This window comes from Chiloscyllium plagiosum, chromosome 18 (genome assembly GCF_004010195.1).
Source record: "Chiloscyllium plagiosum isolate BGI_BamShark_2017 chromosome 18, ASM401019v2, whole genome shotgun sequence".
NCBI classification, from domain to species: Eukaryota; Metazoa; Chordata; class Chondrichthyes; order Orectolobiformes; family Hemiscylliidae; genus Chiloscyllium; species Chiloscyllium plagiosum.
The window spans coordinates 43,418,250-43,444,811 of record NC_057727.1 but is presented as its reverse complement, the minus strand read 5'-3'; the positions used below and the strand labels follow the sequence as shown (position 1 = coordinate 43,444,811).

The 26,562-nt window shown below is 39.4% G+C and overlaps 1 protein-coding gene across 2 annotated transcripts in view; it reads left to right on the top strand.

The window, feature by feature from the left end:
• Nucleotides 1-26,562, top strand: part of tafa4b (TAFA chemokine like family member 4b) — a 333,573-nt gene that overhangs the window by 15,004 nt on the left and 292,007 nt on the right. For both annotated transcript variants that reach the window (XM_043708310.1, XM_043708311.1), the window contains exons 2-3: nucleotides 12,259-12,372; nucleotides 19,348-19,463. In XM_043708310.1, the coding sequence (XP_043564245.1) occupies nucleotides 19,349-19,463 (115 nt within the window). In that variant the 5' untranslated portion in view covers nucleotides 12,259-12,372; nucleotide 19,348. The remainder of the gene's footprint in view (nucleotides 1-12,258; nucleotides 12,373-19,347; nucleotides 19,464-26,562) is intronic.

Sequence of the window (26,562 nt, the reverse complement as noted above, 5' to 3'; positions counted from 1 at the left end):
CACTTAGCATTCATTGTTAAACCATAATTGGACTCTTTCAGAATGCTCCCAGTTTAGCTTGGAACTGAGGAAACATTCACAATTGCAGTTAAATACCACAGGGTACAGTCCAAGCTTTTCTATTCAGCACTGCTATTCATGGTCGTGTTAAATAGTGGTTTCCATAAAGCAGGCCATATCTCTTATAAACTAGAACCTGCATCTTTGTTCTGCTCTTTGTATGGACAAGTGAACACTGCTTTAACAATTAATCCCAAACTATATTGTTAAGTGGGAAGAATATCTGTCTTGTACATGACATTGTCCTGTCACCTCAAAAGACAGAAAGTAACACAACCGTAGCCATTCGAGCAGCTAGAACGTCTTGACTTGATACAGTATAGTGAGTTGAAAATTGCATTGTGTGCTTTGTCTGTTTAGGATGACCTTACCCACACGTACCAGGAGAGGGAGTCCAGAGGATGAATAAAGGAGTTCGAAAAAAATAATAAGAGCAGTACTGATTCCAAATGCTTCTTCCTGAACCTTGCTGTTTCTTCTCCAGGACTTCACAAAGCTGATGGAAAGGGTGAAAATATGAAGTATTTCTTTCAGGAATGCAACCTTTGGAGGGTAGTGCACAGATACGTTGCAAATCTCACAAAAGTATTTTAAATCAAACATCAAGTTAACTTTGGATCTTTACAGAGAAGCTTTACTTTTAAAAGACATGAACCTGGATTCTTGTTCACACAGCACTGCTACATTACACATCAGGTTGATGTGCCTATGCTCAGTCTACCATGTTTTGATGTGTATTTGGAGCCCTCATTTATATTCTCATGTTGGGCAAAGTGGCAGCAACTCTTCAAAAGCTCAACGGTAAGTTTAATGATCACAGATGGCAAAAGGACAAAAATTTACTTCTCCACTCTGGTAGGTGAAGAATAAGAAGATACTCATTCATGGGAAGTGGGCTTTGTATTTATTTCCCATCTCTAGATGCCCTTGAGAAAATGGTGGTAAGTTGCTTCCTTGAACCACTGTAGTCTATTTGGTTTAGGTACACCCACAATGCTGTTAGGGAGGGGGTTCCAAGACTTTGACTCAACAACAGTGATAAAATAACAAGTCAGGATAGTAAGTGACTTGAAGAGGAATTTGCAAGTGGTGGTGTTCCCATGTATCTGCTGCCCTTGTCTTTCTAGATGGTAGTGGCCCAGGCTTTTGAAGGTGTTGTCTAAGGAGCTTTGGTGAATTACTATTGTATGTATTGTGGATGGTAGATGCTGTTGCTAATGAACATCGGTGGTGGAAGTACTGAATGTTTATGATGTGGTGCCAATCAAGTAGGCTGTTTTGTCCTGGATAATGTTAGCACCTTGTTGGAGCTGCACTCATGCAGGAAAGTTGGGAGTATTCCATTAAACTCCTGACTTGTGCCTTATTGATGGTGGACAGGCTATTGGGAATCCAGAGATAAATTACCTGCTGCAGGATTCTGAACCTCTGATCATCTTATAGCCACAGTATTTGTGTGGCAGGTCCATTTCAGTTTCTGTTCAAAGGTGACTCCCACGATATTGATAGTAGAAGATTCAGCAGTGATAATGCTATTAAATATCAGAGGGTGATGGTAAAATTCCCTCTTGTTGAAGATGATTATTGACTGGAGCTTGTGTGGGATGAATCTCACTTGCCACTTGTCAACCCAAACCTGAATATTGTCTGGGTCTTGCTGCATTTGAACATGAACTGCTTCAGTATCGAGGAGTCATGAATGGTGTTGAACATTTTGCAGTCATCAATGAACATCTCAACTCCTGACTTTTGGATGGAGGAAAGGTCATTGATGAAGGAGCTGAAGATGGTTGAGTCAAGGACACTACCTTGTGGAAGTCCTGCAGAGATTGCCTCGAGCTGAAATAACTGATCTCCAATAATCACAGCCGTCTCCGGATTGCCATGTATGACTCTGACCAGCGAAGAGTTTTCCACATAACTCCTGTTGACTCCTGTTTTGTTAGGTGTCCTTGATGCCACACTTCGTCACTTCCTACCTTCATGAGCTGTCATTCTCACCTCACCTGTGGAATTCAGCTCTTTGTCCATGTTTGAACCAAAGTTATAATGCAGTCAGAAGCTGAGTGGACCTGGTGGAACCCAAACTGGGCATCACTGAGCAGGTTATTGCTGAGCAGATGCTGCTTGATAGCACAGATAGCACTTCCATCACTTTACTGATGGTCAAGAGAATACTAATGGGTTGGTGATTGGCTGGGTTAGATTTTCCCTGCTTTTTGTATACAGGACAAACCTGGACAAGTTTTCACATGGTTGATTGGATGCCAATGTTGTAACAGCTTTGGCTAGAGGTGCGGCAAGTTCTGGCCACATGTCTTCAGTACTATTGTCAGAATGTTGTCACGGCTCATTGCATTTGCATTTTCCCAGTGCTTCCAATTTTTTTTGACATCATATGGGGTGAAATTGGCTGAGCTGCCCTCTGAGCCAAGCTGCTTCAGTAATAGCAACATCAGCGGCATCTGTCCCAAGGTGAAAAATATGTAAAATTGTCCAGGTATACTATACACATAAACAGGAACACGTTCAAACCAGCCAATTAATGGCCCAAGATTCTGCTGGGGCAGAAACAATAAACTAAACAATAATCTGATAGAGGGTGGTGTCATCAGTGTGATCAAATAGCACTTGCCAAGCAGTAACACCTGCCTAAGACAAAAATGACAATAACTCAGCAAAGAAAAGTACTAACAACCCATTTCATGGCCAGGGAATACACAGTACACACAAGCAATATCTTCTGACATTTTATGCAAGAAACAAATGATACAACCTATCAGTATTGAATGCAATTTCGGCAGCTCATGAAATGTGACTTAGCTGTTAAACATGTTGAGCGGGAAATCACAACACAAATAATCAAAATTTTGTCTATAGCCAACTGCACAGCCCTTGAGAAAGATAAAAAGCTGTCAGGACTGCTGGATTTGGAAAGATAGTTATCACTTTCAGATTCCAGAGCCACTGAAGTTGAGGGCAGTAACTACTAAATTCCAAAGTTAAAATCAAACAATTACAGGTTATAGTCCAACAGATTTATTTGGAATTGAAAAGTGCGGCACTGGAAAAGCACAGCAGGTCAGGCAGCATCCGAGGAGCAGGAGAGTCAATGTTTTAGACATAAGCCCTTCATTCTTGCTCCTCGGATGCTGCCTGACTGGCTATGCTTTACCAGCGCCACACTTTTCGACTCTGATCTCCAGCTTCTGTAGTCCTCACTTTCTCCTAGGTTTATTTGGAAGTACAAGCTTTTGGAGTGTCACTCCTTTGTCAGGTAGCAGTGCTCTGAAAGCTCATACTTCCATGGACTATAACCTGGTGTTGTGTGATTTTTAACTTTGTCCACCCCAGTCCAACACTGACACCTCCACATCATGGCTACTAAATTCCAAGCTCACTTCAAAATTCATTGTTCATGTGCCAGGCAACAACAGTAGTCTTTCAAACAGAGTTCTGACTTGTTGAAAGAACGTTTTTATGGTAATTGCTAAAATGCTGAACTGCTGGGAAACTTAATGTAAAATTAGTGGAAAACCCAAATACTTTGCATGTATTTGTTGGTCATCAGCAAAATAAACTGTGAAAGAACAACACCAGCAGAGGTGTATGGCACATGTGAGTAACAACAAAAGAGGGAGAGAATGTGCAAGCAGATGACTTCGAAAATACATTTGTACCCTCTTTCAGAAATAGCAACCACATCAGTCATTATTGTCTGTTTGGAAGTGAATGCTCTCTTAGGTGCAGGAGCATCTGGCAGCATCACGTGGAGCAAAATGTTTAATACATTTTGCCGCAAATCAGAGAAAAAGAAATGTTTTCCTTACAACAAAGCACTGAAGGTTCTTGAGAATTTTGGAGTTTCAGTCTTATTCAATGACACTGAATTGAAGGCTGTATTCTGGAGAATGTGCCACTTATCAGTTTCCACACAACAACAAAACTGCATGTGATTACAGTTATGCATAAGAATCTTACTCATCTCAATAACATTCTTGATAGCTTCATTGAAATCGGCAAACAGAAAGGAGTTACATGCAAGCAGTTTCAGGTCTAAATGTGCCTGAGTTATGCATCAATGGTGAGGAAGAGATTTTCATGTTCGAACTTTAGTGCTTACTATGCCAATATTGAAAGCTGGGGATGAACTTTCATCTTGGCTTTCACTCATACAAGTCATCAAGTAACCCAAGAGGGAGAAACAGGTTAGAATCTGTCGTGATAGTCTGATCACCAAACAATGCCATATAATGAGAAAGACACTTGACCCTGACAGAGGAAGTGAATAGTGCTGAACACTTCACTAAACTTGATCTCGGTGAAGACTACCATCAAATTGAGCTTACAGAAAAATAGAGATATCATTTAGCGTTCTCCACTCATGGTGGAGAACGTTCTTATACTTCAAGGTCTTAAAGGCATGTTGAACATCAATGCTAATATTCAAGCCTGTGATCATACTGAAAATGAACTTCAGACACACACTACATGCATCTACATGCACTACATGCACAACATCTCATAGAATATTACCTAACCTGAACAAAGGCAAGTTCAAGAAAAGAAGAATTCGATCCTGTGGGCACATATTTGTCTATCCGTCCATCCATCCATCCATCCATCATTGTAGTAGTAAACTGATTGCTAATGCCTGTTAAAAAATGTGATTCATAAACTGTGAGAGAAACACTCTCATTTACACGTTATATCTTCTGCTTTTATCTCTGCTAGTATGACGTGAATTTGAAATAATTATTGATTAATGACACTAATAAAGTTGTTTAATAATCCTCACAGCAAATCTCCAGCTCAAATTAAATGTTGGATACTTAAAGGTACTGCAGGAGTACAAGTATTAGTCAGGCAAGCTCGGTCCTGAGGTCTATCCTTTGTGGCACCCATTTCTTATAGTCAATTCAAGTCATGAAGAAAACAATTACTGATCAACATCTTAACAGTATAAGCCTAAAAAGGTGCCAAAATTACTAAACTAGTGGATGCCAAGTAGCAAAAAAGCAAGATGAGCTGATACAAATATGTATGATGGCCGTGGAGTCATAAAACTGGAAAGAAAGGATCAGTAGAGGGTCTATGAATCAAATTATTCGTGCACTACAAGGTCTTCGCAATATTTGAAATATGCTCACTATTTCAACCATGTCTGACCTCATGTTGTGCAGGAACTGTATTGTCATTCTATACTCATCTGTTGTAGATACAACTCGTGATGAACATAAGGGAATTGTCAAAACCAAGCAACTCCTTCAGGAAAAGCTATGAGTCCCAGGAATTGACCACATAGTAAAGCAGAAAATCAATACGTTTTGCAGTGTCAAGCAACCACAATGTCAAATCTTCATGATTCTCTCATGATGTCTGAATAACCTCCAGGGTCATGGATTGAAGTCAGCATTGAGTTTGCAGATTTGCACAGCATTGAACACCACCTGTTGTCACTGACGGCTAATGCCAATTCCTAGTCATAGAAATAGTTATATATATTTCAAGGAAAGCAGTCATCCCAAAGTATGACTAGATTTTTGTTTTATTTAGATTCTTCAAATGGTGGTAAGTGACAATGTATTTTCATTCAACAATGATGAGTTCAGTAAACATGCAAACTATCTAGTTTCTCTCATCAATGACCAAGAGCTGATGGAGAAGTCAAAGGAATTAAATGTACATTGAGAAACGTGATTTATGGTTACAGCTGAGAGCAAGTCATGGAAGTAAGCATTGTCTCACTTGCTTGCCAATTACAGCATGACTCCTTACTCATCTACTGCAGAGCCTCCAGCTATACGCATTCATGCACATCCTGTATCTCATACGTTTTTGAATTGCTTTGTGGAGCTAATAATCATGTGTATTAAAAACAGCCATTTCGAGTTTTGGGCATAATTACTTTATTCAATTAGATACTGGAGACTTATTGTTAAAAAAAAATCCACCAGTGCCCCTTTCAGAAACAGTCAGCATGACAATTTACAGTCTTAACACTCTTATTTCATGACAATATTTTGCAGTTTGCTTGTCATTGAATATCTTAGCATTTACATCACAGCCTTATCAATGAACAAGACTATATCGCAGATGTCACTTTTCATGTTCTCATTAACCAAGTGAAGCATTGTTATCACTGTGGTTTTACATTCTCTCTTGACTGCTTCCTTATCTCTTTAATGGTGTTACTCTGCTTTGTGATGGTAATTAAGTTTAACAACTTCCATTCTTAACTAGGTTCCCACAGATGAAAAAAATCAAAAGAACTCTGGATGCTAGAAATCTGAAACAAAAACCGATATTGCTGGAATATCTCAGGAAGTCTGGCAGCATCTGTGGGAAGAAATCAAAGCTAAAATTTTGGGTGCAGTGACTGTTGTTTCCAGCAATTTCCGATTGTGTTTTAGGTTCCCACAGACGTGGCTACAAATCTCAGCATATCTATAGTTTCCCCACCATACTTAGAAAAGATGTTCATAGCTACATCTGTCTATTCTCCACCATAAGTGTGCATTTAACTATCGATCTTAATCAATTGTATCCCTTCAACTAACATTTATGTGAATGTGATTGTGAACTGAATAAAAGTAAATACAGAGCAAAACATGAAATTCTGAACTACATCAGTGAAACTAAGAAATAAGGTGCTTGATAATGCAATACTCATATTGGGAAGCAATCATGAGGTGACATCCAGCTATTTTTTGTGATCAACGCAAAAGGACCAATGATCACTGCTAAGTACAATTTGTAAACCATCATTCTTCAAAGCACTAAATACACCTTTACATAAGCATTGAGTCTGATATTGACATTAAATGACAAATGTGAGTTAAATGACACCAAACCTGAGGTTAGATGATATCCACTCATGAGAGAAAAAGGTCCAACATACTTAAGTGTTTATTTTACAAAGTGAATGATTTTCAGTTAGATTAGATTAGATTCCCTACAATGTGGAAACAGGCCCTTCGGCCCAACAAATCCACACTGACACTCTGAAGAGTAACCCACCCAGACCTGTTCCCCTCTGACTAATGCACCTAACACTATGGGCAATTTTAAATGACCAATTCACCTGACCTGCACATCTGTGGGACGAAACTGGAGTTTCCGGAGGAAACTCACACAGACACGGAGAGAATGTGCAAAGTTGCCCAAGGCTGGAATCAAACCTGGGATGCTGGTGCTGTGAGGCAGCAGTGCTAACCACTGAGCCATCGTGCCACCCCTTTGGTAAACAGGTTTTTAAATTTCATAGTACATGACTATGTGCATTGCTAAATTAATAGAAAAGTTATTATGAAACTTTATGTTCTTGTTATGCTTGAGTTTATTGCTTAGACGTTAGGAAACAAACTATTGAAACATGCTATGTCTCACTGAAAAATTGGAATAACAAAACTTATTGAAAACTACATTGTACATTTTGTTTACTTCAGGCTATTACATGCACATGTACCAGCAGAGGGAGTCTAGATGGCGAATAAAGTAATCCATGTTTAAGACATGTACAATTCTGATTCTGAATGCACTTACTAAATCTATTGTTTTCACTCAAGGATTTCATCAGGAAATTGATGTACAATCAACCCAATTTCCCCCCAGTTGACAATATAAATTAAAGCTGTACATTCTAACTTGTTTAATGAGGAGAATAAAGGTACAAATCTTACATTTTTAATACATTTGGCCTGCTAATCGAAACTGCTATCTAACATGAATTCTAATATCAGTGTTGTTAAGAAAAATCCTGGCATTAGGAAGTACCTGGAGGTAGAAATCTGCTGGCTGATGGCAGGAGAGGGAGGCTTAGGATTCAGCAGCCTTGGGAGATTAGTGTAGAAGTTGTGAAGCATTTTAGGGTATGGATGTGAGTTTGTGAGGGTGGGTGTGGGTGGGAGCATGAAAGTCTTGTTGAGAGTGGTCTTAGGTCATGCCAATATAAGACAATAAAATGAACAATGAATGATAATGAGCACTTAATAATCTTTTAAATGTGAACCTTGTCTGCATTAGAAGATTTGAGAGTTCAATCATCTATTTGCAATGAAAAAGTAACTGACACAGGTACAGGATGAGCACAAACTCTCTCTTCACTGATATATGTTTAAGAATTCTTTTATCTTCATATACTCAGAATCTACAAATATGGTTGATAACTTTCCTCAATGTTCAAGGATTATATCTCCAATCAGAACTTGGACTTTGTGACAGTCTGGTGGCTTCATGGGAAATTTTATTGCAAATAAAAAATGCAAAACTCAATGGGCAAATTTAACCACATTATAACTTTTTGATTTTTTTTCATCAAAAATCTTATTTTGAGGACAGAATTTTCCACAACAGAGTAGAATAATTTGATTGCTTTTAGTGATATGTTTCTAAATTAGCTGTTCAGGATTCATAAGACATCAGCCATTTTGTCATTGACAATTTTGTAATAACTTTTCTGCTCTTTCATCTGCATTGTTCTTCCATCTTCTGTTCTCATATGATTTTGTTTTACTTTGAGCCCCAGTCAACAAAGTGAATTTGTTGAGAATTTAGCTGTGAAAGAGTTGCAGAATGCAAGTTACACTTACAGCGAGTCTAACTTATAAATAACTCTGTCATAACATTTAATATATTATCCGTACATCTCTTTTTGGTGTCATTTATGGTAAATTTTCTGTATCTTTGATCTTTGCTACTCTTCATTTTGTCTCTTTGACTTTTTTGAGCTTGACCTTGCTCTCTGTTCTTTAATCTATTTGTATGATCTTTCAAAAGACAGCTTTTGTTACATGGCTGCAATTGGAAAAGAACCCCCCCCCCCGCCCGTGGTTGAAATGGAGTCTACACCCAAAACATTGCTTGTTCCTTAAAGAACCTGGAATCTGATTGACTTAAAGCTTACTGGAATTTTGAACTAGTTTTCCAAGGAAGAGAATAATGATGCCATAACTTTAAAATCACATTCTATGCATTTCCAAAATAAAGCAGATTACTGTAAATGCACATCTCGTCATTCAACATATGTAAAGAAAACAAACAGTATATTACTCTGCCTCAGAACTGGAAACTAAAGAACTGGAGAAAGGGGAGAAGACCACTGATACTGCAGTTAAAGAGGGGATGATAAAGGGTCCAGAGATCCACAGTTATTTACAATATAATGGCAAAAGCCCATCAGGTTGTAGAAGGTACCACTTTGTGAAGCATCGAAAAGCATTAGATGAAAAGTATGTGAATCCATAGGTACAATGGGGAAAAGTGGGTGAGATGCCTTTTGTTGCTGCTGCTCCATCCAGAATGAATTGGATAAGTATTAAGGAATGGTGACCCTCTTCATGCAGAGGGTGGTGCATGTATAGAATGAGCTGCCAGAGGAAGTGGTGGAGCCTTTTACAATTACAGCATTTAAATGGCATCTGGATGGGTATATGAAAAGGAAAGTTTAGAGGGATATGGACCAAATGCTGGCAAAAGGCACTCGATTAATTTAGGATATCTGGTCAGCATGGATGATTTGACTGAAGGGTCTGTTTCTGTGCTCTACAGCTCTATGACTGTAAGTTAGTCCTAGGTTAAAGTTAGTCCGAGATTATCAATGCTTATTGCAGTTATACAACAGACCCACTTCATTTTTATTTCCCCTCCTCTCCAACCGAAGAACATTTTAGCTTAATGTCACAGCCAAACTGTTGTAGGTGGGGTTACCTGATCCACTGCAGACTGAGGATTGGGCTTGGGATCTTCATTTACCTTCATCATTATTTGCACTGGAGGTTTCTCCCTGTTCATGGAGCATATTTTTTAGACTCTACTGAGATTTGATTGAAATTCTTGGCCATTTGCACTGTCCCTGATCAAACAAAGCAAACTTTGTTGTCTAACTGGGAGAAAAAAAAGGCATCTTGCTGCAGAAAGAAAACAAGTTAGCAGATAGGTAAGTTTGAAATCCTGCATGAATAAATAAAAATGTGAAAGTCAAATGGGAGAGGAACTCTTCTCTTTCTGCTTCTTTTGCCAATGGAATAGATCTCTGCAACTGTGGAGCTAAAGGGCAGGAGTTGACAACAATTAGTATTTACAAGTTTTCGAGAACAATGCCCTTTGCCTTGAGTTAAATATTTCAATGTGTAACTTATAGATAGTTCAGAGCAGTGGGGCTATGAATGCTGTAAATTTGATTTTAGAAATATTCTACTCTAAGAGAGAATCCTTGTCAATTAAAAATATTTCAACTGGATTCTGTATTTACTAACATACGTGTCAAATCCCGAACTGCTTACCTCAGCTTATGAATAAATTAAATCAAATTTCACATGCAGCTAAAGATATTATACATACTCAAAGTGTAATATAAAGACTTCAATTCACTTTAAACATCTAGCATCAAATGTATAATGAAATATACAAGCAATATAATGAAATAATTGATCTGCCGATCTATTAAGTAAAATTTAGATCTGCTGTAATGACCTGACCAAGATTTTCTATAGAATTTGTCTTCCCGTTGATTTTACTGAATTGACATTCTTGACTACTTTTCTCATCTGTGATTGTTTGAAAACAGCAGATGAAAATGGAGCCTTTGAAAGCTATAACAATGACAATTGCATCATATAGATTCTTATAAGGAATATACAATTAATTGACACTTTTGGTGAAAGGAAATCTTTGCTCCAGTATTGATTCATTCTCTCTGTAAACTGGAATAGGAAAATCGCTTTCACTGGCAGAACTCCAAGCGTCATTGAAACTGACTCACAAATGGTTGAACTAGTGAAATCATACGTTTATAATAAAAGTTCCTTAGCTAGAGGGCATAAACAGCTGTGAAATATATTTAGTAATATGTTGACTGAAGGAAATTAAAGAGTTGGAAGTCAACCTGAAACTGAGAACTCCGATGTAAGGAAGTTGGCTTCAGCATGTTCGGAGGGAAAAACAAATGACTGAGTCTGCAGTTATTTTAGACAGAGACTGGGACAATGTAGACCCTAACCTTAATGAGAATTGAAAATCAGTGCATTTAGCAGGTCATAAGGAATTATGGTTGAACAGGAGGTTTTCTTGATTTTTTTATTTAATCGTATTCATTCATTGGATAATTGAACACAAATTACATAAATTATACAATTTTTATTCTGTCTTTCATTCTGCAATTTTTTTCATTTTACAGAAAAACAAGAATATATATTCAAATGGCAAACAAAGGAAGTTTCCAATTCATATGCTGTCACATGTTTTGGAGGGTTGAGCTACAGGGAGAGGCTGAATAGGCTGGGGCTGTTTTCCCCGAAGTGTCGGAGGCTGAGGGATGAATTTATAGAGGTTTATAAAATCATGAGTGGCATAGATAGGGTAAGTAGACAAGGTTTTTTCCCTGGGGTGGGGGAGCCCAGAACTAGAGGGCATAGGTTTAGGATGAGAGGCAAAAGATATAAAAGGGGCCTAAGGGGCATTGTTTTCATGCAGAGGGTGGTGCTTGTATAGATTGAGCTGCCAGAGGAAGTCATAGAGATGTACAGCATGGAAACAGACCCTTCGGTCCAACCCGTCCACGCCGACCAGATATCCCAACCCAATCTGGTCCCACCTGCCAGCACCCGGCCCATATCCCTCCAAACCCTTCCTATTCATAAGTGGTGGTGGCTGGTACGATTACAAAATTTAATAGGCGCCTGATGTAGTTAGATACAGGCCAAATGCTGGCAAATGGTACTACGTTAATTTAGGATATCTGGTCGGCATTGATGAGTTGGACTGAATGGTCTGTTTCCGTGCTGTACAGCTCTATGACACTATGACTATAAGTTAGTCCTAGGTTAAAGTGAGTCCTAATTTATCAAAGGTCCTTACAGTTATACCACAGTCCCACTGTTAAAGATATTTTATCATTGTTTGGACAGAGGTGCCATTCAACTGGAATATGTATGATTTCCTCCATTTCTCATTTGGAATGCACTATTTCCACTTCTGCATTATCTAGTCCAATAAAGAGTTAAAATCAAAATCAACAAGATTGGTTAAGTCAAGTGGCTTTTGAAAACAGACTGCTAGTTTTCAGAAATTAGTGGCACTTTGCTATATTGTTAAGTTTAAGTTTTAATCATAAATTGTGAATTTCAGACTTTTTTCCAATGATTTTAGCAGCCCTTGTGGTCAAAAAGAAGTCTAGAACTTGTTTTTTTTTCTTGACAGCTTCCAATGAAGAGAGGCTGAGCAGAGGTATATAGGAATGCTTCTAGTGTATATCTGCTGGGAATCTGGACCCATGAAGAATATGGTGAAATAGATATTTATCTGAACAGCAAGGTAAGGCATGTGATGATTTTGCTCTTAAATATTATTTAAAATATGTTAAACAGCCATTTAAAGGCATTGCAGTCTTGTAATTAAAAAAAAAACTCTACCAATGTCGATAGATAGTGGAATACCAGAACTGTTCGCAGACAAGCAAACTGCATATTTTACAATGACACATTATCAGGGACCCCACCCGCGAACCTAGAAAAGCAAAACAAAAAGGCTCATCAACAACTTTAAATAAAATTGATAAATCCTCAAAAAAAGCCAACTGAAAAATACACCTAACCATATACCTATGATAAATAATACATTGAAAGTGCAGTAGGATATTGACTCGTCGTGACTTAAGCTGTAGGTGCACTTAACATTCTATGATTTGTGGAAAAATTTGGGGCAAAATGTCAGAATTTTTATTTTATTCTCTGGAGAAAATGGAGGCTGTTGTAGTTATGTATTAGAAAACTCAGGTGCTGAAATTGATTACCAATTTATTTTTTATATCTTGCCAGAGTTGCGCATTCTCCAACCACCTATTGGAAGGATGTTGCGAAACTTGAGAGGGTTCAGAAAAGATTTACAAGGATGTTGCCAGGGTTGGAGGATTTGAGCTATAAGGAAAGCTTGAATAGGCCAGGGCTGTTTTCTCTGGAGTGTCGGAGGCTGAGGGGTGACCTTATCGAGGTTTATAAAATCATGAGGGGCATGGACAGAGTAAATAGACAGGGTCTTTTCCCTGGGGTGGGGTAGTACAGAACTAGAGGGCATAGGTTTAGGGTGAGAGGGGAAAGATATAAAAGAGACCTAAGAGTCAACTTTTTCATGCAGAGAGTGGTGCATGTGTGGAATGGGCTTCCAGAGGAAGTGGTGGAGGCTGGTACAATTGCATCATTTAAAAGGCATCTGGATGGGTATACAACTAGGAAGGGTTTGGAGGGATATGGGCCGGGTGCTGGCAGGTGGGACTAGATTGGGTTGGGATATCTGGTCAGCATAGACGAGTTGGACCGATGTCTTTTTTACTTTTGTTCAACACAAGGGCTTCCTGTTTATCTGGGGATCTGTCTGAATAGTGTATAAGTTGATTGTGATATTTGCATTCATAGCAGACTATTTTTACAGATCTGGCTCTTGATTCACAGTAGCTATGTTCTGAGATGGACCTACTGTAGGTTACAACTCGCATGAAACTGCTTGAATAACACAATCCTCTGTCTTTTCATGTGACATGTCCAGATAGGGACAAAATTGCCAGGCCCATGTAGTACGTGTCTTCAACCATTTTATCTCCATACACAATTATGTCTTGCCTCCACCTCCTGCAAGTGATAAATAACCAACGACCTGTTGCTGCTTCAGAGAATGATAATTACTTAAAAAATGAATACTTCCTGAGTGAGGAGTGAAGTCCCAGGAGCCCCCAGAATAATTTCCTCTCATCTCCAATGCACTTTATCCACATAATCCCCCTCTTGAAAGATCGTAAAGCATTAGTCTTCAATATCTTCAACTGAAATCTTTTTCCACAATTTGATCACCTTTGGAAGAAATGAAACTGCCAGATAGCCAGCCACATCCATTGTCTCCTCAGCTACATATGCTGCTTCTAGATCATAGTGTAATACAACTAATGCAATGTATTGAAAAACAAAAATTCAATGCATCGCATCAGTGTATGATACTTTGATATTTTAGGATAAATTCTGTGTCCTATGATCCTGCCCCACTGGCTGCCTGATGAAGGAGCAGCGCTCCAAAAGCTTGTACTTCCAAATAAACCTGTTGGACTATAACCTGGTGTTGTGTGATTTTTAACTTTAAATAAGTGCATTATGCCATCTCTAAATTCTCATTGCTCCAGTGAATACAAACTTATGGCATCAAGCCTACCCTCAGCCATGGGATAATCTTTCTTATTGCCCTTCTTGGCATCTTCACCAGAATATGTTTTTGTTATTTGCTCTTGTGATATTGGCATGGCATTGTTTATTACTCATCCTATGTTGATGTCAGAATGTTATATACAACTTGGCAAACTGGGACTCCAGACAAATGTAGTCCTAGAATAGAATAGTCATTTATTGTCACTTGTATATTTTACAAAAAAAAGTGAGAAGTATTTAAGCTGCCATACCACAGCACCTAATACAATAACAGAAGGCATGGCCAAGAAAGAATAAATTAAGACAAAGTCCATCTTAGTTCAATTCATGGCTCCTGGGTTCAGGGAAAGACATTTGGAAAACTGGGTCTGAAGCTGTCAGCAAAGTAGGCCATCCATGCTTTGATAAGATAGGATAACAGTCATCTTGCTCTGAGGGGGAGTAAGGAATCTGTTGGCTTTTTACAACAAAGGCAGTAGATTCTGAAATAGCACTGGTTTGCCAGCCCGTTATCAGTCATTGTTCTTTGTTGTCTTAAAACATATGCATAAAGTGAAAATTACCTTTGGTTATTATGGAATAGAGTAAAACCCAGCACAAGCATGTGATCCTTATGTATGTGATAACAGGTATGTAAACCAAGTAATTATGTTCTGAGGTTTTCGAGGGATTGTTGCATTTAACACTATGAGGAAAGGACAACCAGTCATTGAAAATTGAGACTATGTTGCCCCCCCTGGATAACAATTGAAAGTACATTAACTAGTGAGGTAACTGCCACTACTTTTCTGGAATCCAACAAGAATGCTCTTCTGACTGTTCTGCTTTGATACTCAGCTGCCAAACATGTTTGGCCATTTTGGCAATGGTTGTCTTGGCCTTTTCCTGCCATTGCTGCTGTGCTACTTTCATTGCAGGGTCTACACTGCTTCATGCCAAGAATCTTGTTAAACTGTCTGACTTTATACTGAACCACTTGACAGCTTGGGTAGAAGCGATTTTTACATTACACTTATGCTGTGGATTAGAAACGTGCTAACCACGTGCATATCAAACAACGATTTGGAGTCAGTATTTTCTACACTATGTTTGTGATGATTATCAGCCTATTTCTGACTCATACCTTATGCTGTTGCTGCTTCAGGCAATTCTATCACATTCCTGGACAGAAATTCTTGTGACAGATTGAGAGTTCAGGAATCCCACATACAGCATAAAGCAGAATCCTGTGCCCGCAACAGTATCAGCATGAGAAAACCACTGTAGGCGGTGAAGGGGAATGGAGAAGATTCCTGTGGAAACTGAATGAAATGGGAGCACAATGCTGATATGAATCGGGGTGAATCGGAATGTTATTAGTTTTGAATTTGAGGGAGAAAAGGGCACACAGTGTGCTGTCTGAACACGATAGGAGAGGCCGGATAATGCCTGTGTAGACTTGCGTGGAGGGACGGTGGGTTGAGGCGAATGTAAAGTTGAACTGATAAAGGTATGAATCAAATGGCAGAATGAATGAGTGATAAGAGAATGATGGCTAGAATTGAGTGGGCAGTTACTGAGGAGCAGGAGAGTTGAGAGCCACTAGCTGAGGGGGTACTCAGTATTGCTGAGAGAACCAGCTGACAATAGGACTCTGTGCCAGGCAGTCAGAAACTGGATTCATTGGAACTGCTTGGAATTCTTTCTTGCTGCATTACAGTGTCTCTAAGAAGTAGTTACTGTCTTTTCTATCCTTAACTGAGTATCCTCGTTGGTGATAAAGTTAATAAAATATATAAAAGATGTCAAGAATGTGGTGCTGGAAAAGCATAGCAGGTCAGGCAGCATCCGAAGAGCAGGAGAGTCGACATTAAGATGAAGGGCTTTTGCCCGAAATGTTGACTCACCTGTTCCTCAGATGCTGCCTGACCTGCTGTGCTTTTCCAGCACCGTACTCTTCACTCTAATCTCCAGCACCTGCAGTCCTCACCTTCTCCATATAAAAAGGTGCAGTATATTAAAGAATAGGGACAAGATAAGAAAGGAGAATAGTAATATAGGAAATGAGGGTCAGAGATTGGCAGAAAGAGAGAAAACCGAGGAATATAACAGAGAGCAAGATATTGCAAAAATAAAAAAAAATGACAAATGAAAAGCACTGTCTATGAATGTGTGTGGCTGTCTATCACAGCACATTAATTAATAATGCACCTTATAAAAATGTTGTTCATAGGATGCCAGTGTCACTGACTGGGCCAGCATTTATTGCTCCTCCCTAGATGCCTCTGAAAAGGCATGGTGTGCGCCCTCTTGAATCGTTGCAGTCGGTTTATTGTGAGTGGTACTGTTAGGGAAGGCAGCCAAGGAACTTTGACCCAGCAACACTGAAGGAACATTAAATATAATCTGACAGTCATTACGGAGACATGGCTTCAGGATGACAAGGATCGGGATTCTGAATATTGAGAGATAAATGACATTCAAGGAGAAATAGAAGCTACATAAATGTGCAGGGATAGCACTGTTAATCAGTGGTAGCATCCATGCGATAATTAGAGATGACCTTGGTTCAGGCAATCAGGATGTACCAGAATGGAGATGACAAAAAGTGGTGGGAAGAAGACACTAGTGGGATTGCTCTGCAGACTCTCTAACAGTAACCACAATGTAGGACAAAATATAAAAGTGCTGGATGTAGGTTTGCTCATTGAGCTGGAAGGTTTGTTTTCAGACATTTCATCTCCATACTAGACAACATCATCAGTGAGCTTCTGGTTGAGGCTTGTGATATAAAAGTGACAAAGGAATGGGGATAATTATGGGTAACTTTAAAACTGGAAAACAGGAAAACATCAGATTGGAAGCAGGAGCCTGGATGAGGAATGTTTCCAGGATAGTTTCTTAGAATAGCATGTTTTGGAACTGACCTTGAGAGCAGGTTCTGTTGGACTTGTTACTGTGTAATGTGATAGAATTAATTAATAACCTCAGAGTGAAGACACCCCAAGGTAGCAGTGATCACAATATCATTGAATTTTGCATCTAGTTTGAAAGGAAGAATATTGGTGTTAAGATTAGTATTTTAAACAGTAATAAGGGCAACTGTGCAGGCATGAAAGCTGAACCAGCTGATATTTTGAGGAAGTAAGTGACATTGAAGTTGTTCACTGTGAATACAGATTCAGTCAGGTGGAGGAGAGTAATAATGATTGGGACAGGTTGGACCTCTGCTTAAGAAGAAATATTTTTTATAATTATCTTTGTGGGGTTGAAAGTGTTCTTTGACTGGTTGCTGGCAGTTGCAGCTGATTTGAAACATTTGCTGCTAAAATCCAGGATTTCCTCTGTTGTATTATCATTTTCAGCTGTCACAATACCTAACAAGCATAACCATCCCATCTAATGTTACTACTGGGCATATTAGATCCCAAAGTGAAATCTATCGTTATAGATGTTTTAGTTAACTTGGTGGTCATTCACTGAGACACTAGGTCATGGATTTTCTTTAACAATAAAACAAGATTATTGTGCAAAAGAAAATAATTTAAAATAAGTTTCCATTTATCTGGGTTTTCAAAGCTAAAATTCCAACTCTTAATTATTTAAAACCGAAACCAAACTAAAAGTGTTCAATGTTTACACTCCCTATCTTAAACCCGGCAGTATAAATAATCTATTAATACCCCAGGGCTTTGTGGTCACTTGTTCTATGACATGCACTGAATTAGGTCCATTCCAGAAATAATTCTCAGACCATTTTTTAACCTTTGACAAAAGTGGCCAATGCCTACAAACCATTTGTTGAAATCAGGACTCTAACAATGACATTTTATGTGTCGAATCATATCACTTTCAACTGACAAGTTCAACAGTCAATCCTGTGCGCATAAACCAGTAAGCCACATATGTCAGCATCTAAAGAGGTTCTATGCATTTGAATTTAGTTGCTACTGATTTTCATCAAAAATTGCTGTGTTGAAAATGATAGTATTTATAATGATTAATTGATTGCTACCCACTGCCAACCTTAAAACTATCCGTTATCTAAATACCACCCACATTCAGTAGCCAGCTAGGCTCTAACACATTCTCCCTGATTAATTATAAGATGATCCTAATAATTGAACAAGAAATAATCATACTCCTCCAATTTTTTCATACCTGATGCCAATAAAGTATATGGTTATAGTAGTTAGAGAATGTCCACATATACATTCATAAGTACCATGTAATTGCTAATGCATCATCAACCAATAAGTATGCCAACTTTTGTAATTCATTGGAAGTTAATAAAGTCTTTAATGCCATCATTCCATTGGCTGATTTATACAGTCCCTTTCATTTTTAAGGTCTACAGAACACACATTCTCCTCTGTTCTTCAGCCTCCTGAAGGCCTATTAATGGAGGGCTAGTAACTGCCGGGCTGGTGCCTTTCTTTAACCAGTGTGCCAGAAAGCACAGAATGGATTTCTTTCCCCCTTCCTGTTGATAAACTAGAGAGCAGAGGGAAGATGTTTTTCCTGATGATATGATTCTAAAGGAGGAGGGACTTAGAATCATAGGAACCCTACAGCATGGAAGCAGGCCATTCAACCCACTGAGTTCACAATGACCCTCTGAGGAGCATTCCACCCAGACCCATGGCCTACCCTATCCCTGGAATTCCCACAGCTAATCCATCTAGCCTGCACATTCCTGGACACCACAGGCACTTTAGCATGGCTAATCCACCTAATCTGCACATCTTTGGACTGTGGGAAGAAACCCACGCGGGGAGAATGTGCAAACTCCAAACGGACAGTTGCCTGAGGGTGGAATTGAACCCAGGTCCTTGACACTGTGAGGTAGTTGTGCTAACCACTGAGCCACTGTGCTGACTTGCCCTGTGAAGAATAATGGGTGTGAGCCCAACACATGCTGGGCTAGTGCAAGTCACAGATAACTGCCTAGCCTTTTCTGCGCCATCAGAGAGGTATATTAGTGGGCGAAAAGGTATCATATATACTATGCATTATCTGAATGGTTTCTCAATGTCCCCGTTAATATTTCAAATGCTGCTTATCAGTTTCCAAATGACCACGAGTTGTTTTTCACTACTCGTGTTTTTATTCTCTCTGCAAGGATGAGGTTCTGTGCAAAATCGATGCTCCTCACTCACTGGCTGCTGCTCGTCTCCGTGTTAATGCTTTGCTGTAAATTGCTGTCTGCCTCCAGCCACCACCCAAGGGGACACTCAGGTAAGCAACGACTCTCACTGGATACTTAGGCTGAGTTTCATGTGACTGCATATCATAAACCAACAGTCATTTGAGAATGCTTTTATTCTTCATTAAATGTCATGTGTACTCAATGGTACTCAATGGTATTGCAGTTTGTATCTGCTGAATGAAAGCAATCAATCTATTTTTCCAGGTTATATTGATTTTTAATTTCTATACTTGTAACATGATGCCTCTGTGGTGTAAAACAAAATGGCTTTTTGATTGAGAAACCGAGATGAAATACCAAGGCTTGTAGAGATGGGAATGCCAAACCTGAAAGCAGTTGAAAAGAAGGGATTATTCATGTGGTAGTTAGATGACATAGAGCTCAGGGTTAAGAATTTTGCAGATACTATAGGGAAATGAAGTATGGAATCTTAATAGTGCAGAATCCTGGGATGAAAGAATTGGGAAAAGGAAATTTTCCTGGAATCTCCATTTTCAGCTCATTCATTTTGAAACTGCTGATTTGTAAGGAGAGAACAGATAACATTAGCCCATGTACTGAGTTCTGGTGAGAAATTGGTTTGGTCACCATTTTAGAGTTGTATTGTTCGCGCGCGTGTGTGTATTTTTGCAGCCATCATCAAAAGGACTTTTTAACTTCAGCGACTCTAGACCAGGATAGATTTGAAATGCTGGAACACAAACAAAAAGTGCTGAAGGAACTCAGCAAGTCTGGGAGCATTCATGAAGAGAAAAACAGAGCTCACTTTTCGAGTGCAGTTGAAAAATAGTTATATTTATGCTGACTGGGGAAGGTGGGCGTGTTGGTGGAGGTATCTGAACTGGGAGAAAGTGAGGACTGCAGATGTTGGAGTTCAGTGTCAAAAAGTGTGGTGCTGGAAAAACACAGCAGGTCAGGCAGTATCCAAGGAGTAGGCATAAGCCCTTCATAAGAAATGTGGTGTCTTAACTAGCTGATTGTGCAGACCTCAGGGGTACCTGGAGTGGAGGTTATCTGGAGCAGGGCTGTGCCAATTCCGGAGCTCAAGTTGACCCATTAACTGGGATTTTGAATTTTTCCATATCCATTCTTGGGTCTGAGGATTGGTACTGCGTAAATGCAAAACTACTTGTATCTAAAAGCACATACAAATTAGTTGCAGGAAAATCTTCACCTCATCTGTCTCAAACAGGAGATCTTACTTATGAACTAAGATCCAAAGTTCTCTCAGAAGGAGAATTATCCTTTCAAGTAATCTCAAGATATTATGTACCTCAATAAAATCACTTCTCATTTTTCTAAACTCCAATAGATACAGGCCCAACCTTTCCATGTAAAACACCAATGTTATTCCAACCAGTTGAGTGAATCTTCTATGAACTACTTTTAAGTACACCACATCCATGTCCAACGGATGCTTGTTACTGCATAGTTTACTTGTAATAGAAGCAGGAGTAGGCCATATGGCCCATCGAGCCTGCTCCACCATTCATTAAGATTATGGCTGATCTATCCATCATCTCTGCTCCTCTTACCTGCATTATCTCCATAACCCTTAATTCCCTTACCATGCAAATACCCATCCAAGCATGTCTTGAATATATTTAATAAAGCTGCTGCTACTGCTTCCATGGGCAGAGAATTCCATAGAGTCACTACTCTCTAGGAAAAGCAGTTCCTCCTCATCTCTGTCCTAAATCTACTCCCTCTAATCTTGAGGCCATGTCCCCTGGTTCTAGTCTCACTTGCCTGCCTCTATCTTATCTATCCCATTTCATCATTTTATATGTTTCTATAAGATCTCCTCTCATTTTTCTAAGTGAGTACAGTCCCAGGCAGTTCAACCTCTCCTCATTGGATAACCGCTCATCTCCGGAGTCAACCTAGTGAACCTCCTCTGCACCACCTTCAAAACCAGTATATCCTTCCGCAAGTAAGGAGACCAGAACTGTGCACAATACTTCAGGTGCGGCCTCACCAACACCTTATACAATTGCAGCAGAACCTCCCTGCTCTTACATTCAATCCCTCTAGCAATGAGAGGCAATATTCCATTTGCCCTCTTGATTACCTGGTGCACCTGCAAATCAACTTTTGGCAATTCATGTACTTCTTCAAGGAACTTCAGTAAATTGGTTGAACATGATTTTCCTTTCTCAAAACCATGTTGACTGCCTGATTGCATTAGGATTTTCAAATATCCTGTTTTTTAATTTCCTTAATAATAAATCCAACAATTTTGCGGTGGTTTGTAGCTTGGCCTTCACCTCATTTTCTCAAAGTCAAGGTTCCCTCAAGCCTCTGCAGATGCAGTTGTCTTGGATTACACTGTTGGTCCCACATTTTCCAGTTGCAAAACATCACCTGCCCTTTTATCTTTACACAATATTTCCTTTATGAAAGATTTTCTTTAAAATGGTTCATTCTGCTTCTGCTAATTGGAAAGGTTGATGGTAAATGAACCATGCAGTTAAATCAGAAATAAGATGTGGAAATAAACCTGAAATCAGTTATTTATTTGTGAGAAAATAGTTCACTCAAATGCATTGATGTGAATTGATGCTAATATCTAATTAGTTTGCTGTTGGATGTGTATAAACAAAATTTAAACAGTTAAGAAGTTAATCATTTCTGATTTAAGAGTCCCTATACCATTCTTATTATTGTGCCAAGTAGTATGTTCTGTGAGGCTTTAAGAAGCTGTTCAATTTTGACTAAAGGTTTAATCCTTTAATAAAAACATATGTATGAAAATTCTTTTGGATATCATTGCTAAATTTTCACTGGATTAAGACCTGCAATGGCAAGTTGTCTTGTGAGTACAGCTCAGACAAGCTGGCGTTGTGTCTGCCAGAGTTTAGAAGTATAAGTGGTGACTTATTGAAACATGGAAATGGAAAAGTTGTTTCCTCTTATGGGAGAATCCAGAACTCGGGGTTATTGTTTAAAAATAAGGTGTTTCTTATTCAAGGTAGCATTGAGGAGAGGGCTGCGGAATTTATAGGGGACTGAATGATGTGGGCTATAGCAGGAAATGTGGCAGAATTGCACAAGAGGTTTAGCAAGCCTTATCTTAACATTGGAACCGCATCTTTTAACTATGCCAAGGTTTCGGGTTGGGAATCTCACTAGGAAGCAGTGAGTTACCTCTGGTGGGGGGGATTTTTACTTGTTAATAACCTTATTAATTGCAAATCTCACCTCATTAATAAGCTGCATTCAATAATACTAGCTGTCTCAAGCAAACTAGATGTAAACATTTCTGACATTGAAGTTAACTTCAGTTCACTGCTCATTCCAAAGGATGTTCATGTCAGACACCAGACATCACCATCTCAGGGCATTCTCAGTTGGCACCAGCCATATACGTCTATGGATATTGGCATCCAACCCTCTTGGCACATCTTCAATCCATCTACGATCTACTTCTGGAATTCAATGCTGCGTTGTAATTGTAATGCCACAACTAGGACACTCCACTCAGGGAGATGGTCACAACTAGACTGGGGTTCAACTCTGGGCTGTATGCTTCTTGTAATAGTGCTCACTTACTCTGACCCAACCTGCATGCTCCCTGTGTCCTTGCCATCTGCTGCCTTTTTGCACCTTACTCCTCAGCTGGAAACACCAAGCTCCCAGGACTGCTGCATTGCCATGCTGTTTCACACAGACTCAAAGCCAGCAAGTATTGTCATGGGTGCCAGCATTCCTCAGTCAGACCAAGGGAGATGGTCTTCACTCAGGGTGTCCTTGCATAGTAACTCAAGGATAACTTCCAATACTGGTCCAGCAGTTTCAACGCAGTTTGTCAGTTGTTTGAAGTGGTCAGAATCCAGATGCTCTCCCCATAAACTGAGGAGCAAATGTGGGGCTGTCCACCACCCTTTTTAAATCTCTGCAATTTAAGGCAGAAGGAGCTAGATTTTTGTCAGGAAGGGAGTGAATGGTTGTCGGAGGTAGGTGGGAAGTAATCAGATCATCCCTGATCGTATTGAATGGTGAAACAGGCTTGAACACTGAATGGAAAAGTGTGGCGCTTGAAAAGTACAGCAGGTCAGGCAACATCTGAGGAACTAGAGAGTCAATGTTTTGGGCATAAGCCCTTCACCTTGAGCATTGAGTGGCCTACTCCTGCTTTTAATTTGTATGTTTGTTCAACAGAGGTATGTCCCAAATGCAAAACTAATTCAAACATTATTTTCATAAGAACAAACTTTAAAGGGTTAAGAAAAGATTTATAAGGATGTTGCCAGCAATTATGACTGTGTCTTGGCTGATGCTAATTCAGCTTCCTCATGTTAACCTCTCATTAGCTCCCTCCTGAACCATATACCAATCCTCGACCAGGAAAGGGCACCAGATCAGTCATTGGAGAGTTTGAGCTGTAGGGAACGGCTGAATAGGCTGGGGCTATTTTCCCTGGAGCATTGGAGGCTGAGGGGTGACCTTATCGAAGTTTATAGAATCATGAAGTGCATGGATAGGATAAATAGATAAAGTCTTTTTCCCAACATGTGAGAGTCCAAAATTAGAGGACATATGTTTAAGGTGAGAGGCAAAAGATTTAAAAAGGACCTAAGGGGCAACTTTTTCATGCAGAGGGTGGCGCGTGTATGGAACAAGCTGCCAGAGGAAGTGATGGAGACTGATACAATTACAACATTTAAAAGGCATCTGGCTGGGTACATGAATCAGAAGAGTTTAGAGGAATATGGGCCAAATGCAGGCAAATGGAACTCAACTTATTTAGGATATCTGGTCGGTGTGGATGAGGTTGACTGAAGGGTCTGTTTTCATGCTGTGTATCTCTGTAACACGAAAAGAATTTGTAATGAATAAAATAGTCAGCAGAGGGCACCATAAGATTACAAATGCTCAGCACCACTGCCAATTCATTGTTGATGGCACCCCAGAAAAGACCAACAGAAGCTTGCTTGAGTGTGTCCAATATCAGAGTCTATTCACTCTCTATGTATTCTTCTTCCCTATTTTTCTTTTCTAAAGTCTTGTACTGTCAGAAGCCTGTGAGGTGGTCTGTTCACAGTCTCTGAGTGGAATTCCCTGGAACTCTTGTCAGGAATGTATGAACTGGTCATGAATTTATTTTCTTCACTTGAGGATAATAGCCAAACCTCATTCACTGTTCCCCTGCTGGCTTTAACATGAAGGGAGATTCATCATATGTGGAAATCACATGCGCAAACCTGCCTGCAGCACCCAGTGGTGTTGTGTACAGACAGGGGTGTACTGATAATGGGATTAGATGAACTCTGTATGGTTCACTGTTTCTACCTTAGTTTGTTCAATACATCATATGTGGAAATCACATGCGCAAACCTGCCTGCAGCACCCAGTGGTGTTGTGTACAGACAGGGGTGTACTGATCAAATACTCTGTCACCAGATAATGACTATTTGTTAGGTCTCCACAGAAAAAGAAACAATTGAGGCAAATTGAAAATTACAATTGGGAATTTATGTATGTCTTATCTCCTTATGCGTGTTTTCTTTGAATATCAGAACCAGCATCCTGTCTTTACTACAATTAAGAGAAAGTGAGGACTGCAGATGCTGGAGATCAGAGCTTAAAAATGTGTTGCTGGAAAAGCGCAGCAGGTCAGGCAGCATCAAAAGAACAGGAGAACCGACGTTTTGGGCATAAGCCCTTCTTCAGGACTAAATTTACTACAATTAGTGTCACTTTAACATTTATGTTTATATGAATGGGAATATCTTGTGCGTTTATTTATGCTGGGACCTTGTTTTAAATGAAAGGAAGCAGACAGAGACAATGAGCAGACGTTAATGATATGATGCTTTTTCTGGCTCTGTTTTATATTTGGCTTTAAACATTCCGGACTGGTGCTCCTGTACCCTGTGTCTCACAGTGTTGTGGGATATGGATTCATACTTGTGATTGCCCACATAGTGAGCTTCAATCTGGGCTGTAGTGCTGGGACATTGTGAAGGTGAGGTGCTGCAGGAAATGCAGGAGAGCTGGTAGCTAAGCCAGCCTGTAATAAACCTCTCACGGATGGTTGAAAAGCGGTGTTGGCAGAGGCTAGGGAGCAGATCTGGTGCCCTTTCCTGGTCGAGGATTGGTATATGGCTCAGGAGGGAGCTAATGAGGGGTTAACATGAGGAAGCTGAATTAGCATCAGCCAAGACACAGTCATTAATCGAGGATGCTTCAGTGATCCTGTCAGTTCAACTTTAATGTGCATTAATTCAGCTCCATCATACTGTCAGACTCACTAGCTCTTCCAAATCAAGTGCCTTGATTATGGCATCAACGCTCATCGTTACAACAAATGCATCACACAATCGTCAGCAGAGATCAACAAGAGAAATTTAAAGCTGCTCTTTAAAAAGTTTCACTTTAACAGAAATACTGGTAACTCATCTTTAGTGTATTTTGTGAAGGCAATTATTTAATTGATTGGATAATTCACATTAAATATCAGTAACATTAATTTTATTGTGTTTGGAAGGCTATTTTTGAATCTTGGTGGATAACTTACTGATAGGAAAACTAAGCCAGAAGCATGTCATTTTCTCTTCATATAACAAAGGTTTCAATTAAAGTGTGTAAGTGGTCCAATGAAAATAAAGGTAGTCTTCAAGATGAGTGTTTATGCCAGTTTGGGATTAGATGAACTCTGTATGGTTCACTGTTTCTACCTTAGTTTGTTCAATAGGTAGAAATCTTTGAGTGAAACCAGTCCAAATCAGGGCAGTTAAATTGCGCACCGATAGTTTCCAGCATAAACCCTCCTGTATATAAATTGGTATTAATGTTGACTCTTTGGAACATTTTTTTTTAACCAATATAATTGAAGGGTCCAGCAATTCTATAGATTGACCTGGGCAGAAAAAACTCTGACTCCCTGGCACTTTTAGTCTGGCTTTTACACACAAGTCAGCCATTGACTATGTCATGCTGGATAGGTCAGAAATGTTGTAAAGTGAACAGAGCTTGCATCTGAAATTAATATCACCTGCACAGCTTCAGTTTAGAGTCATAGAGTCATTTAGATATATAGCATGGAAACAAATAAATCTAATCCCATTTGTCAGCACTTGGCCCATATCCTTCTAAACCCTTCCTATTCATATACTCATCAAGATA